This window comes from Arvicola amphibius, chromosome 11 (genome assembly GCF_903992535.2).
Source record: "Arvicola amphibius chromosome 11, mArvAmp1.2, whole genome shotgun sequence".
NCBI classification, from domain to species: domain Eukaryota; kingdom Metazoa; phylum Chordata; class Mammalia; order Rodentia; family Cricetidae; genus Arvicola; species Arvicola amphibius.
Genome location: NC_052057.2, coordinates 73,861,135 through 73,878,466, shown reverse-complemented (window position 1 = coordinate 73,878,466; position 17,332 = coordinate 73,861,135). Strand labels below are relative to the sequence as shown.

General features: G+C 38.4%; 1 protein-coding gene across 1 annotated transcript in view; it reads right to left on the bottom strand.

The window, feature by feature from the left end:
* The window catches only part of Arfgef1 (ADP ribosylation factor guanine nucleotide exchange factor 1), a 94,139-nt gene that overhangs the window by 73,175 nt on the left and 3,632 nt on the right, over window positions 1–17,332 (bottom strand). Inside the window, exons 2-3 of the mRNA XM_038347303.2 lie at window positions 2,118–2,148; window positions 1,204–1,360 (exon numbers count right to left, since the gene is read on the bottom strand). Of these exons, the coding sequence (XP_038203231.1) occupies window positions 1,204–1,360; window positions 2,118–2,148 (188 nt within the window). The remainder of the gene's footprint in view (window positions 1–1,203; window positions 1,361–2,117; window positions 2,149–17,332) is intronic.

The following is a 17,332-nucleotide window of genomic DNA, read 5'->3' as shown; positions in this document are numbered from 1 at the left end:
TTTAAACAAAAACATCAAGGTATAATCAAAGCCAAAGACTATGCCTTTTTTTTCCTGTATAGTCTACTAACTAAAATTGGATAACTATCTGTAGCTGGAATAATCACAAACACAGTCTGATAGTAACAAAACTATTAGGCAATACTTTTAGAAAGCCAAGCCTTACGAACATGTCTGTGATATCTTAGAACTGCTTGCTACTTTCTATGTAAACAAGGTTTTACTGATAGTTTTTTGGGGGGAGGGAGCTATCTTAACACTTTCAAATGACATCAAATCTCTTTCTAACTTTATATCATCAATCTTCATGAAATCTAGTTTCCAAATACTAGCTACAAAAATCTCAGAATTATCCATTTACTATTAAATTTTTAGCTGAGAAGGAAGGCATTGGGCATTAATAATGCTATTAATAAGTGAAAGCAAGGTCAGAAATAAGATGAATTTATCTTTAAACTATCTTAAGAACAAATCATTTTTTTCTTAGATACTAAGTTGTTAGCAGAATGTACAACCTTCAAACAATGACAATGCCTGAAAACAAATACAAACACGCAACATCTAGAAGTCTGTCTCACAGAATATCTAAGATACGGTGAGTTTGTATCTGAGAATAAAAAGGGGAAACTCATGAATATTTCTGATATTAATGAATGTCACAGGTAGGGAAAATAGTAAGAATGCAAACAGTGTCAACACCAAAATGGGGCATTCTATAAAATAACAGGGCTTTAGTGAAGACTCGAGTACAGTGGTGCACGCCTGGGGCCTGGGGCCTGGGGCCTGTGGCCTGACTGCTTTAGGAGGCAGGGACAGATGACTTCTTGAAACTAGGAGTTCAAGATCACACAGGAACATACAAGTGCCCATCTCAAGAACTATACATGCAACAGCATTATATCACTGGAAATAATGGAAAAAATGGAAAGAGAGCAAATCAACACTTTTATTAACAACCTTAGATTTTGTTTGCTAATGGTTTCTTGTTGATACTAACCAGAAACATCTTTTTGAAACTACTATCAAAATAAATTAAAAAGAAAAAAGGAATAAACTATTGTCTATCTGGAATATAAATGACATCTTGTTTCTTACCTCAAAAAGAGTATTCGAGGCTTTTATGGACATACTTAAATAGCCAACTATGAGTAGTATTAGAAATACATTGAAAATAGACAGTTTTAGGTATCATTTTATACAGACCTGCAAACAGTCTAGAGATGTACTAACAATGCGGGGGCACTTGGACTGGCACGCCAACTCAAAAGGTAAGAAGTACTTGTCTGCTTCAATAAAATTTGTTTTTGATTTCACCGGTGGAAGGGTACTTGATCCAGCTTTTGCTTCTCCATGAGGAGGACTAAATAAAAAAGGACAGTTTAATTATAATATCACATTTACTTAATGATGATGTTCATTAAGAAAAAAATCAGTTCTAGAAGGAACTTGTGCCGGGCGGTGGTGGCCCACGCCTTTAATCCCAGCACTCGGGAGGCAGAGGCAGACGGATCTCTGTGAGTTCGAGGTCAGCCTGGTCTACAAGAGCTAGTTCCAAGACAGGCTCCAAAGCCACAGAGAAACTCTGTCTCGAAAAACCAAAAAAAAAAAAAAAAAAAAAAAAAAAAAAGAAGGAACTTGTGTCCTTGTGAAGTACACAAGGAAAGCAAAGCCTAGAGGTCAGCAGCCTGCCACAGAATGAAGGGCAGCCACCACAGCTGCCAAACACAACATGAAATTTCTATTTCCAAAGAGCCACTAAATAATCATTTCAAAGAACCTAACACAGTTACATGGAATTTTAAGCAGCTTTAAGACTTTCCACATGCCTTCATACTGAAGTACACTTCTGAATAACTTCCGCTCTGTTCTAAGGAAGCTAACAAGGTCAAAGAAACCTAGTCATTTTTCTAAATATACATTTTCAAGAAAAGAAGTTAGCTCATGATATTTCAGAAATGTCTAATTTATATAAAGTTGTTTCTTAAGAACTATTTCGATTCTATTACGAAGATTACATAAAGAAGATCTGTAACTATAAAAATACAGATGATTATATTACTATTTTGGCCAAGACTCAAAAGTATACAAATTAATTTCATAAAAGAAATCATACGAACCTTTGTTTCTCAGTTTCAACTTTTATTTCCTCTGGTGAGGGCAAAAAGAAAGAAAAGCAAACATTAGCACAAGCAAGCAGAAAGTTCACTAGGTACTTTGATTAGTCTTCAGAAGTTCATTTGGAACATTAAAAACAAAACAGCAAAAAATATAAGTTCAAAAAAACCAGGCTCCAAAATTTTGTTTCACTTAAATGTACAAATAAAAAAACCACAAAGAATATATGTCAACAACCACAGAATTTGAATTATCAAACTATTCCCCATCCCCGCAACAACTACATTAACCAGAAGTATGAGGAACAAAATATTGTAACTATAATGTATTAGGTACATGTGCACTCCTCCCCTCTACCTTTCTGTCTCTCTTTCCCTCTGGGTGTGTGTACCTGTGTGTGTGTGTGTGTGTGTGTGTGTGTGTGTGTGTGTGAGAGAGAGAGAGGGGGGGGGAGGGAGAGAGACATAGAGAGACAGAGAGACAGAGAGAGAGAGAGACAGAGAGAGAGAGAGAGAGCATGCACGCGCGCATGTGTGAGCCCCTCAAGAAAATTATGAACAGAATTATAACTTCTTGAAAATGCTTATATGTGTTGAAAGTAACTAATGTTTCTGGTTTGGATTACTATTTTTAAAAACCCTATAAAACATGCATGCCCAATTTTTTAAATTAATATTTTAACTTAGCCTGCAAAGTAATGTAAAGTTATTTTCATACTACTTTCTTTTCTTCCTCCCTCATTACCCTTCCTTCCCCTGCCACACCCCACCCCCACTGGTTCTTTTTCTCCCACAGAAAAGTTTCCCTTCTGTTTTTATGCTACATGTATTCCATTATTTCTCCCCTCTACTTTAAGATCCTTTCCTTCATTGCCACAGTGCTCCTTCTAGTTTCATGACCTCTACACACACACCCCCACACAGACACACACACACACAGACACACACACTCTCCTACACATATGCATGCCTGTAGGTAACTCCTATCCATACTTCTAAAACTCTAAATTAAGCAATTAAACTAATTGCTTCAGCACACTAGACTTTGGTGGAATCATTTCTTTGGTCCATCATGGGGGTAAATAGATATTTAAGTCTCTTTTCAGTAAGAGTAATGCAATACTTTTCAATTTAATGATTTACTTACTACCTTCTACTGCCAAGCACTATAGTAAGTATAAAGTAACCTCCTTAAATTACTTTACTATAACATTGATTCATAAAATATATACAATTTACTCACTGGCTACTATGTGCCAGACATTCGGGATTTCAGTCTTGTTCTCTGAGGACCAAAGCCTTTCCATTTTACCAGAGGTAGGAGTAAAGGAGGGACGGTGCAAAAATATTACTTGAACTATTTAAAGACACAAGTTAATAAAGGTTTACAATGCCTAGGAAAAATAAGACAGGCATAGGAAGACAAATACCAGGCAATCATTTGCACACGGAACCCTAAAAAGGCAAACTCACAGGAATGGAAGAATAGTGGCACCAGAGTGTAGAAGAGGCAGGATTTGATAACGGGGGGAGGGAGGGGAGTTTAAATTTTCAGTTAAATAGGATACACTTTGTGTTTCCTTCTTCCTTTTCTCGCCTCTCTCTACTTCAGTTCTTCCATCTAACATCAGGTCACAGACTGATGCTGAATGCTTTGAAGGTTGTTTTTAATTTATTCATAACTGTATAAAAACATCAGTTTGTGATCGATTTAATTGGTTAGAAAAACAAGCTATGAAAACTACGTAATTTGGAGGTAGAAAAAAAATCCCATCTTTTTGCTTATCAGCATTAGTCTCAAATCCAGGGTTGCTGCTAATTAGCCCTCTTCAAACAAAATAAAACATGAATGATTTTAATCAACAGTTCTCAAAATTATTTTGCAGAAAGCCACAAAAAAATATTTCACTTTGGATCTCAGAACATACCTCATATAAAAAATTAATTACTCCTTTTATTAAAGGGAATATATTCTCAAGTTGTATTATAAGCTATAATACTAGCTATTAACTACAAAACTGACTTCATAACTAATAAAGCTTTGTAAATACAAACACAAAATGTAGTGCTATATACAAAACCATGTGTTTTAAAGCTAAGAAAATAAGAATAAGATATCCAAGGAAATACATGCCAAAATACATTATAATTAAATTTCAGAGACGCAAAGAGAAGGAAAAACAGTGAAAGCAGGTACAAAGAAATGACACACTGTGTGCAAGTGAATGATTTGAATGGTAGCAAAATTCACACCATAAAGGCTAACATTTGGTCACATTTTCAGATTTATACGTTGTTTTCAGTGGAAAAATAAATCCTAAAATTAAGACCTTCTATGCTGGAAAAAAAATGGCTCAGTGGTTAAGGGCACTGACTGCTCCTCCAGAGGAGCCCGGTTCAATTCCCAGCACCCATATGACACCCTACAATGTCTGTAACTCCAGCTCCAGGGGATCCAATATCCTCCCACAGACACACATACATGTAGGCAAAACACCAATGCACATAAGAAAGTAAAAATAGTTAATCATTTCTAAAAAGTTCATTTTAAAAAGACCTTGTAAAATTAAAGGTGACTGAAGAAAAATCACCACTAGTGTTACCTTAAAAGGAATTTAAATGTTCTTCAAACAATAGACATGGTAAAGAAATTTTGAAACATAAAAAATTTTAAGATATAAATACAAAAGATAGAAAGATAAAATAACAATAATGATGTCTGAAGTCAGAAGAATATGCCTATACCATATGTAAGTCTATAAATATGTGTATATATGTATGGTGTATATACATACATAAAATAAAATTTTCCCATGTGGGCTGTCAATGCCCCCCTTCAAGAGGCAAAGACTAACAAAAATCCCAACATTAGGCATGAGAAACCCTTTTTTGAATTATCAGGGGTGACCAAAAGGATCCTAAACTATTATAGGCTAATTGCTATTGCCATTCTCCGCCAGGGGTGGAAGATTTAAGCTGCAATTGTTGAAGACACCTTATGCTTTGGACAGAGGACCCAGAGGACCTGAGCTGGATCTGACCTGAAAGTCTCCTTCCTGAGAACCATGAAAGCTTTCAAAGGGAAACAACCAATAGTCCTCCCCAGCTATGATGTCCACAAACCCCAACAATGGTCACCATAGCATGATTAACTAGGGTGCAGTAGTGTCTCACATACCTTGGCAGCAACCAACAGCTATCCAATTGGACTTAAAACCTACTAGACAAGAGGAAAATTGTTTTGTGGTACTGGAAACAAAACCTGATGTAGGAGTGTTTCTATCTATCTGCTGTTTCATTGGTTAATTAATAAAGAAACTGCTTGGCCTGATAGGTCAGAACATAGGTGGGTGGAGTAGACAGAACAGAATGCTGGGAAGAAGGGATGTGAGGCAACCGCCATGAAGCAGTAGCCATGACTCTCCTTCCTGAGATGGATGCAGGCTAGAATCTTCCCAGTAAGGCACCACCTCGTGGTGCTACACAGATTACTGAATATGGGTTAATCAAGATGTGAGAGTTAGCCAGTGAGAGGCTAGAGCTAATGGGCCAAGCAGTGTTTAAAAGAATACAATTTGTGTGTTATTATTTCAGGGCATAAGCTAGCTATGCAGGAGCCGGGCGGGATGAAAAGCAGGCATGTCCGCAGTTCATTACTACAAAAACCAACTACCCAGGGCCAAGGAAGTCATGGATCTTGCAGAACTTGAAAACCACCATTTTATTAAATCAGCATATTCCCTAACTACATCCTAAATATTTGTCCTTATGCCCACAGGTAAGTGTAGTAGTCCTCACTTCTCATCAAAGAAAACTTCACTTTGCACCACATGTGGTCCATTACAGAAAACCCCAACTGAACAAAATGCAGAATTATGAAGCACAGTCCCAGTGGATACATCTACAACACAGCTACCCTACGGATCAGGGTCATTGTGGAAGAAGGGATGAAAGATTGGAAGAGCCAGAGGAACAGGAAGTTTGCTGTGAGACTGTGACTCCTACAAATGCCAGAGAAACCGAATCTATGAAATCTCACCAACATGGCTGCCAAAACATGACCTGAACAAGAATGATATCAATAGACACACTAATATGTCTATTTGCTGAAGCGGCCTCAGCCCTACACAAAGAACTACAGACAACTGAGAAATACTTAACAATGGAAGAAATAGACTTCACAGGAGCACACTAATCAATTATCCAGTACCAAATGGCCAGCCAGCTCTGAAAACATACACATACAAGTAACACTTTTAAATTTTTATAAATTATAAAAATAAATTAATGGAAATAAGAGAAAGTATATTATAAAAAAGAGAAACTATAACAATATCCTTATCTCTTCAGATTTAGAAATACAACTGAAGCGATAAATGAAACATTTGTCATTCTGTCACATGTTCTTTGCTGTGTGAAAAAAATTTTAAGACTTACATAACAACAAGAAAAGAATCAGAGAAAAAAGAGGAAAAGGAAGCAATGAAAACCAAATGTAAAATGACAGATCTAAACCATAACATTACCAATATTACATTAAAAACAAAGGCCCAACTAAGACGGTCTGGTGGCAGGTGGTGCTCCAGTTACTGCTGATACCTGCTTGCCTTCTAACCCTTTTGCAGCATATTTCATAAATTATTCTCTTTTAAAAATGGCAAACTGAATTTTAAAACCAAAAGACACTATAGTGTCTTCCCTAACACCAACAGGAGACAAATTCCAACACAATCAGTAGGTGCCTAAATGACAGACAGTACCAAGTCCTCCATGTTTTCTTCTGATTTATATCAGTATACAGCTAAATGTTCTTTCCACCTTAACTAGGTACTTATGCAACTAGGACTGTGAAGAGTTACAGAAAAACCAGTTCAAATTTCTTTACCTTATTCACAAACTTATGAGGAGTGATTTATTCTTATTAGTGATCACACCATCCTTAAAATGATTTTTTTGCACTCTTCATTAAAACAAGAACTTGCATTTTTCACTTCAAGGAAAAATTTGTAGCTTCACTTTCAGCTCATCCAAACATCACCACTCTCTGTCCATTACTAAGAAAAACAACGTAAAGCTCGGCACCACTCAGAGAGGATCTGACAACTGAGATAGTAGTGACAAGTCCAGAGGATCTGACAACTGAGATAGTAGTGACAAGTCCAGCAGTTCTCAACCCGTGGTCTCGACCCCCTCGACAAACCTCTTTCTCCAAAAATATTGACATATGATTCCTAATAGTAGCAAAATTAGTTATAAAGTAGCAGTGAAATAATTTTATGGTTCGGGGGTCACCACAACACAAGGAACTGTATTAAAGGGTTACAGCGTTAGGAAAATTGAGAACCACTGGATTAGTGGATGGGTAGCATATAAGGAATGGACAGTCTGGACAAAGAGCTACTACAAGATTCAAAAATTAGTAATTATTTCTGCAAACTCAAGTTTAATATTTTTACACAGCAGTCAATGGCTGATAACTGAACAAAGTAAAACCACAGGTAAGGCCGGACCACTGTGCTTAACACCACTACTTAACACTAACCTCAAACACAGTGTATCGATATGGGTAGATTAAAAGATGGAACAAGATACCAAAAAGATGGTCATATTAACATCAAATAAGGAAAAGTGGGTTCTTTTATATTGCTTAAGAATACCTAACTGTCCAGTTTTCCAAATAAGACAGATTAGACAGTGCCTTTATGTGATGAAGTAGAAGCAGAATAAGAAAAAAAAACAGACCCCATATTGCAAAGACAGAGAGGAAGAGCTTTATAAATTTATAAATTCACAAACAGGATGAGATTCAGAAGAAACACAATTACAATACAACAAAAAGCAGCAAACAAACACAGATGCAGCCCTACGAATATTGTGGCGTGACTGTTCTGGGGAACTAAATGCTCTCTGACCGCACAGGCTCAATCCATGCCTGTGGATTGTAAACCTCATCAAAAATTTATGGCTAAATTCTCTACTAGGTCAAGCTCTAGTAGAGAAACTGCTATTGTTTTGCTAAGAGAACATGTTGTACTCATAAAACTGTTTTCTAAATTTTTGTTTTGTTTTTTTGTTTTTTGAGACAGGGTTTCTCTGTACCTTTGGAGCCTGTCCTAGAACTAGCTCTCGTAGACCAGGCTGGCTTCCAACTCACAGAGATCCGCCTGCCTCTGCCTCCCAAGTGCTGGGATTAAAGGTGTGTGCCACCACCGCCCGGCCTAATATTTTATTTTTATGCTCATAGATTAGTGCTGCTCTCTGTTTTGGTGAGAAAAACATTTTGTAGTGGACCGAAGTTACTGTAGACTCAGACTCCTAATTGGTCAATGTGCTGAACATAGGCCCTAAATAAGACAGAGTTCAGAGAATATGGCAATAGAGGGTACAAAGAATGCAGGAGGAAGAGTGCTGTGGAACACTGTCTTCCAGCTATGATATGGCTGTTGTCTCATGAACTCACAACTGTGATTTCTTGAACATGACCCACACAAGCCTATGTCTACCAGCATTCCATCATGGATGAGGGGAAAACTCACCTGGCTTTAACCCTCCTGAGGAGCCACTAGAAGTTAACTGCTGCTAGGGACAGTGGTGGGCAGGTTCTTTTTGTGGTGTTGCTATTGGTAAAGTTGGCCACGTACCTGTAAATAACCCATCACCTATGCACATGTAAACAACTAAAATCACTGAGACTCTCTCTCTCTCTCTCTCTCTCTCTCTCTCTCTCTCTCACACACACACACACACACAGACACACACACACACAATAAACGTTGGGGGAAGAACTACAGGTATAATAAAAGTCAGTCTACACAGAATCGTTGAGAACTTACACAACTCTTCAAATTTTCAAATGCATTATCAAAACTTTTTGTGAATACAGAAGAATCCGCCTGCTTTCTTAAGTGGAACACAGAATTAAAATTCTATCTTTATGATGAATTTACAACACTACCACAAACCCAGAGAACATAAACCCAGAGAGAGTCACTGAAATTCTACTGAGCAGTACTGATGTTATATAGAAATGTATGTAACTATTGATGTCATTTGTTTCTCTGCCTATCAGCAGTTCTGTTTCATCCTTTTCCTTTTCCTTTCCTAGTACACGGATTGAACCCAGGGTTCAACACACGCCAGACAAGTGCTCTCCCTCTGAAATAAAGCCCCAAGTTTTTTTTTTTTTTTTTTTTTTTTTTTTTTTTTTTTTTACTCATTTATTTGGTTGGTAAAGTTTTGTTTGTAGAGGTAGGTTCTTAAGTAGCCCAGGCTGGCCTCAAATTCATTATGCAGTTAAGGACGATCTTGAACACCTGACACACCTGTCAAATGCTGAGCCTGCGGGTGTGCAATCTGTATAGGTGTGCAAAATGCCCAACCTTTTTCTTTTTCTGATAGTTCCTTTCTTTCTCAATTTCCTTTTCTCAGTCGCAACTTGTCTTTACCGACATTCACTGCAGTTGTTAACACTACAGGTCAGGACTTTCTGACTTTAGGTAGAACACAAGGACTACCCAAACAGTGCAGGTCCACATTCCAACTCCAAACTTGGTTTCTTGTCTACAAAATGAAAATAGTTCAATTTCTTAAGCATTCAGGAGAGTTTTGAAGACCAAGCAAGATAAAGTCAATACATATTTAACTGGAATAGAACCCAGAATACACTACACAAAATTAACTGCTTTTTTTCTATGACTGCCTTGAAAATCAGTGAATTTTTCTTTTTAAAGCATGTATTTCTGGGTGCTGGAGAGATGTGTCGATATTTAAGAACATTTGCTGCTCTTGTGGAGGACCTAGTTCAGTTCCCGGCTTCTATTCTGTGGCTAACAACCTTATCCATACCGGCAGCTCCACTCCTAGGTTCTCTGTTTGAGGGAAGTAGGAGCTTGTGTCCACAAAGACTCACACCCAAACAGTCACTGCAGCACTCTTCATCCAACCCCGATGTGCACAACTGATGAACAGATAAAAAAAGGTGGTACAGGGTGAACACAGCCAATCTGGAATTGCTCCAAAATTGAAAACTTTTTGGGTATTATGTCAGTGCTCAAAAGATTTCAAGCTTTAGAGTATTTCAAATGTCAGGGTTTGGGTTCCCTTGGCCAGTAAAGTCTATGCAAATATTCTAAAATCTGAAAAACTCTTTGGATCCCAAGTATTTCAAATAAAGGACCTATATTTTCCTATTCATTAACACAAAACTGAGGTTTGTTGATTTTGTTGTAGTTTGAGATAGGGTTATACCCAGGCTTATCTAAAGCTTATAATTCTGCCTCAATTTCCTGAAATTTCAGATTTCAAATGCGTGCCACTGCACTCAGCAGAGACATAACTACAAAGGGGAACTTCAAAAGCATACTGAACAACACAAAACCTCGACAATGTAGACTATTTGTACACAATGCTCAGAAAATGCATTTCTAGAGACACATTAGGAAATGTGTGGAACGAAGAGAAGCAACAAAGATGTCAATGGGCACTAGGGTCTTACTGAGCTGGTGAAATAATGAAACTGAATTATGATAGTGACTGCACAATTCAGTAAACACACCGATAGGTAGAATTTACAGTATATAAATTATACTTCAGTAAAGTTAGTGTTTGCATGCACAGGTATGCATGCATGTATGTGACGACCAAAATCTATCCATACATCTTGTTCCTTGGGATTCACTTTGTTTCTTGCAACAAGGTCTCTCAATAGGACCTGGGATTCACAAATTAAGCTTCCCCAGTGCTGGGATTTCAAGAATGCACTACTACAGTGGGATTTTTTACATGAGCTGTAGGGATTATAGTAGGTTGTCATGCTTACAAAGCAAGCACAATACCAAGCAAATCATCTTTCCAGCCTCATTTTTTTACTTACTAAATTAACAATGGTTGAAATGCAGTTTAGTCTCTTGCCTAGCAGGCGTGCGGCCCCTGGCTTTCATCCTCAACACTGCAAAACCAAAGAAAGGAAAGGGGAGAAGGAAGAGAAAAGAGCAAAGAAAAAGAAAGAGCTAACTGCATATTCCCACATTAACAACATCCTGGTGGTATTTCTTCAGTTTTACTTTTTAAAAAACCTCAAAAGAATTGTCTGTTGTCTTTTTTAGAAAAGGTGAAAACTAAATTGCCAATTTTACTGAAATTATAAATATAAACAGACTTCAGCAAATGCCATATAGATTCTCCTTTCTAACTCATGCATCAAAAATTTAAAAGTATTTGGCATTCATATCTTGGCTACTTATGTTTTTATTATCTCATTTCTTAGACAATTCTGGATATGTACTGGCTGTGAACAGCTGATTATGTGACATTTGGATTCAGAATTGGAAGAAAGAATTATGACTTAATAGTTTCCTACAGTTAATATCATGACAGAAAGTATTTCTAAAATGTTTATTCTTTTTCTGAATGAAAAAATAATGTAGGCTATATAGACTAACAGTATCATCTATCTACACAGACTTGCTATACAAGAGAATGTAAATGTAAGTAACTGTACTCAAGACTTTTTCCATTTAATTAATGTACATTCAAGCCTCATATTTTATAATTAATACATACCAAGCAAGCCCTAGATGGCTTCCTAGATTCTGAGACAACCAGGGAAGAACCCAACATATAATTTAATATATTTGCTGTATTTTAAAAATGAAAATCTAAATTAAAAAATCAACTTGGTTAGAGAGGTTAGGAAAAACTTTCATTAGTTTCCAGGACTTCCTTAGAATTACCATAAACGGCCGGGCAGTGGTAGAGCATGACTTTAAAAAAAAAAAATACCATAAATGTAATGACTTCAGCAAAAGTTTATTCTCTGTTTTGGGGGAAAAGTCTCGAGTTTCTGGGGTTCCCTTACCGTAGCGCATCACTCCAAACTCCACCTCCATTTTCACAGTGCCTTCTTGTGTGCCTCCGTGCCCCACCCTCTTCCTGTGAGAGTGACAGCTACTGGACTGCAGTGCCCTCTCTAATCCACAGCGATTCATACTGAAATCCTTAATGAATTGTGTATGCAAAATTCCAGAAGGATCCAGACAAGGGGAAAGTTTCTCTTTAGAAAAAAACTTTTCATTGAAAAAAATTCTGACAATTCATATTTGAATTTGTTTTATATCATTCTTAGTAGATGCTGAGATTCCAGATATGAGCCACTGTCTTAGTTCTGTTTGTTGCCATGATAAAATACCAACAAGAGTAATCCAGGAGAAATGGAGTTTAGCTCCCAATTTCAGGCTATAGTCCAGTCAAGAGCACAGAAAGAATGAACCCATGTTTTGCCTCAGCTCACTTCTTTCCTTTTTATGCAGGGACTAGTGCAGCCCACTTTTAAGTGACTCTTTCATTAATATAATCAAGATAATACCCTCAGACATGCCCACAGGCCAACCTGATCTAGAAAATCTCTTACTGAGAGACTCTCTCTCCAGGTGACTTGAAATTATGTCGATCAAGGTGACAATGAAAACTGACCATCACAGAAACTATATTTTGAATTGTGTCCTTTTTCTTAGTATAAAATCTCCTATTATCTCCTTTGGAAATTCTACGATTAAAAAAATCGTACAATTTCCAAAGGAAGTAATAGGAGATGGAGACAACTCTGCAGGAAATGATGTAATATATATATGTATATGTATATATAATATATGCATATATATACATATCATTCATACATACATACATACATACATACATACATACATGCTTCCTGTCCTGAAGGGGTGGAAAGACCGTAAGAGGCAGAGTAATAAAAACCCGGAGTCAGATATTAGGGGTTGAAAAATCAGAGCAGCACAGCAGCCAGCCACTAGAGAGACCGTTTACCTCTACCAGTGCTCAGACGGAAGGGGTGATCCTCAGACTGCATCTCCAGACTCCATCTGTCTCCCCCAAACACCAGACTGCACTGAGCTCCTGTCTCCTCCCCCCTTATAGTCCTCTCTCCATCCAGCCATATCACTCCTGTCCCCACCTTTGTGTGAGCTCTATTTGTCCTTTAGACAAATTCAATCTCAAGTAGCTCAGGGTGGCCTTGAACTAACAGATCCCTTTGCCTGTCTCTTGGGATTAAAGGTGTGTGCCACCACTCTCTGGCCTCTAGTGGCTTAGTTTTGCAGTTTGATCTTCAGGCAAGCTTTACTTGTTAAAACACAAACAAAATATCACTACATCAGTGTCTTCTGGATACAACACATATGAACTCAGGGTTGTGACAGCGTGCCAGACCGATCCTAGCATGGAAAGTGGAAGTAGACGTGGTCCCATATCTAGCAGAGCTTTGACGACTGATGGCTGCTGGGAGGAGGGCAAGGCTTCTTTAAGTGTGTAGCACCCGGGAAGCTGACTATGATCCTGCGAATGGCCACATATCTAAGAATACATAGACAACACAAAAGGACTTGGTAGGAAAAAAAAAAGAGTACACAAAGTCGGGTTGTTGGGGAAGGGGCGTGTATCTAGGGGCAGGCAATAGGTGGTGAAGATGATCAAAACACACTGGACATCAAAGAACTGATACATTTTTTTATTTTTAATTCTAGGATCAGGAATGTAGTTCAATGGTAGAGAGCGCTCCTACTGTGTATTAGGCCCTGGGGTCAACCCCTAGAAGAAGGGGGGGGGGATCTAAAGCAAGGCAGAATACAGCACATCTGTAATCTTAGCACTAGGTTGAATGGGCATATGGGGGCTGGGAGAAGGAGATGAGTTCAAGGATAGCTCAGACTATATATCAAAATATCAAACTGCTTTAAAAATTATAAAATATATGTAAACACAAGACAATGATGTTTACTACAAAAGAAGCCCAAAAACCAAAACCAAATAACAAAGTCAACACATACACAACCACTTTTTCTGCCAAACCTGGTGATACATGCATGCAATCCTACCACTTAGGAGGCTAAGGCAGGAGGATCACCAAATTAGACACCGAGAGACTGTCTCAAAAAACAAATCAAACCCATAAAACAATGGGAACGATGTATCTCCTCAGCTTGTCATCCCCACCCCCAACTCTCCAGAGGTCAGACACCAGTAATCCTAGCACTTGGGAGGTGGGGTTTGGGAAAGAGCGGGCCAAGGTCATCTTTACCCACACCAGAAATTCTAGGCCTGTTTGCCTTTTTTTGAGCTCCTCTCATAAAAAGAAAAAAAATCCTCTCTGAATTTCCCACAGATAAAAGCCCAAACCTGCTCTTCTCACTTCCCACCTTCCCCCAACAACACAGGTCTCTCTGTTGTTCCTGTTACTTCATTTAGGTATCAGTCTGGAAAGAAGACAATCTCTCTAGCACTTTTCCCCTTCAATGTTGCCACAAAGAGAAGCCTCTCCTGGCAGGCAGCCCCTTCTGAGATGTTGCTTCAGATAACAACTGATAATACTTTTAATCAACAGTTCCTACGATCCTCACCCTACTAAAACATTAACTCCTATGAGGGCAAGCTTGGTCCACAGTGTGTGCCCAGCACAGGTGCACCACCCGAAACATGAAGAATCCCATAAATAAGCAAGCGACCACCTAATTAATTTATTTTCACCTTTGAGATAAGGTCTTGCTATATATTGCCCAGACAGTCACAAACTCCAGGGCTCAATTCATCCTACTCTCTCAACCTCCTAAGAGGTGGAGCTATAAGCATAATCAGAAGGAATATACGTGGTGGGGCTGGAGAGATAGATGGCTCAGCAGTTAAGGACTGACTGCTCTCATAGAGAACCTGGGTATGGTTGGTTCTCATCACCCACATGGCCCCTCATAACTGACTATAGCTCCAATTGGAGACAATCTGATGATTTTATCTGACTGGGTGCCAGGCAGTTGTGTGGTGCACAAACATACATGCAAGCAAAACATTCATATACATAAAATAAAAATTAAAATTGTTCAAAATAACAATTTGCTCATGTATTTTACCTTGTCAGATATTCTTCCTCAATTACATGAAGAATATCATGACAAACACTTCTTCAAATTATTTTCTATTCACAATTTTATCTATAAGATAAAGATTATCAGAAGAAAAGAAACAAAAACTAAGTTAATACTAAAGCAAGCCTTGACCATACCAAGTACCTTCCCAACAAAGGTGTCAGGTAGTGCAGGCTGACCTTGAACTCCTGACCCTTCTATCTCTACTTCCTGAGTCCTGAGATTACAGGTGTACACTATCAGGTCTGGTTTATGCATTGGTGGAAAATGAAGACAGTGTCCTGCATACTAGACCTGAACTCACCAATTGAGCTTGCTGGTTTTGGTTTCTCTTTTTGCTTTGAGACAAGATCTTATTTGCTGTCAAGGCCAGCCTAAAACTCCTAGATTATTCTGCCTCCACCTCCCAAGTGCTGGAATTACAAGCACGCACTTCCATGCCTGGCTTCCAGCTGCTTAATTCTGACTACTGTTTTCCCCAAACACAGGACTGCTCAACACTGTCTCGGCAGTAGTTCCGGCCATTGTATTATCTACTTAGTCTTTTCTCTTAAGTGGTGTTTCAAAGGAAAATGTATCCTTGAGACATTAACTACATTAATGTAGTTGAAAAAAGGTCAAATAAAATTATGAAAAAGCTAAAGAAAATTCAGCAGGCTTCTTTGGACATTTTTTTTTTCAGAATCTTTCATGTGCATTTTAAATTTCCAAAATGGGAGCAAGATTATACCCGACTGCAACCTGAACTTACTTTGGCAACACAAATTTATGGGTAAGAATTTCTCTAAGGCTTGGCCTTCATGTCACTGGTCATTGTATTCAAGGCTATTCTGAATCAAGGGTCCTTAAAACAACCAGAAATGTGAAAGACCAATATAAACTGGATCTCCCTTTCATTACATAAACTCTTCTTCCCTAGCCAACTCAAAAATTCAGGCAGCTCAGGTACTGACTGCTATCTTTTACTTTAGATAGCAAGGTAGCCTTGCTAACTGATTTAAACTTAAATGTTTTGGGGTGGGGGCTGGGAGCAGCTCACTGGGTAAAGTGCGCACTGCACAAACATGAAGCCCTGAATTTGGACCCCAGCACCCACATAAACCAGGTACACACAGTGGCATGTATTTGTTATGCCAGTGCTGAGAGGTGTGGAGACAGGGAAGTTGAGGGTCCTCACTGCCCTGCCAGACTTACAGAGATGGTAATTTCCAGGCTGAATAGAAGACACTGTCTCAAAATATAAGATAGAGAGTAACAGAGGAAGACAACACCGGCTTGTAGCATTCACGCACGCACACATGAGCAAATATACCCATAACTAAGCATGCACACACAGACTGACAAATACTTTGAAGTTATTCAGAGATGTCACATGCTTGTAAATGGTGATAAGTTAAAGTACCACAAAACCAGGGCCAAAGGTGCACAGTAATTCCAACACACATATTTTTAATACTACCACCTGAAATAAGACTGGCTCCTGAGGCAGAGACAAGGAAGTTCTGTAAGATTTGCATCATGATATTAAATTCCTCTTTCTGACTAGACAAGGTCAAGGTGGCTCACACTTATCCCAACACTTGGAGGCCAAGGCAGGATGACCGCTGCAGTTTGGGTTACTCTGGTCTACATAACTAGTACCAGGCCAATCAAAAATACCTAGAAAGACCTTGTCAAAAACATAAACAAACAAAGAGTTAATAAATTATATGTTTTGGGGTAAATTATATTTATGGGTAAGAGACTCATAATAAGAAAGCTAAGTCAATAGGATCACTTCACACTATGATGAACAATTGAACAAAACTTACTTCTCTAAAGGGTTCTTCTTTCTATCATTCTCTGGCATCCCTCTAGATCTCCCTGCCCTATCACTGACTCAAATGTCTTCCCTTCTTAAAACCTTCTCTCCTATTTTATACCAGTGTCAGTTTTCAACCATGACATCGGCAGCCATTTTCACAGCTCTCTAGAGGCAGAAGTTCAACTAGCTTAGTTACAGCCAAACATCAAAGAAACTCCTCAACCTAGACATCTGACTGGGGGAGGTCCCAACTGCACCTTAAAGATAAACAATGCCACCTTCAAGCTCAATCCTGAAACAATCCTAAATTCTTTGAAACTAAAAATAGCTCAGCTGTTGTCTCATCTGCCAGCAGATGGCCGGACTATTTTTAATGCAGGATTCTCAAGAGCAGGCGTGGATCACACTAAGCTAGAGCAGCCTAGAATCCCCTCAAGGTTCACTGCGCAGAACTGCAGTCTGCAGGTACCAAGAGAGGGCGA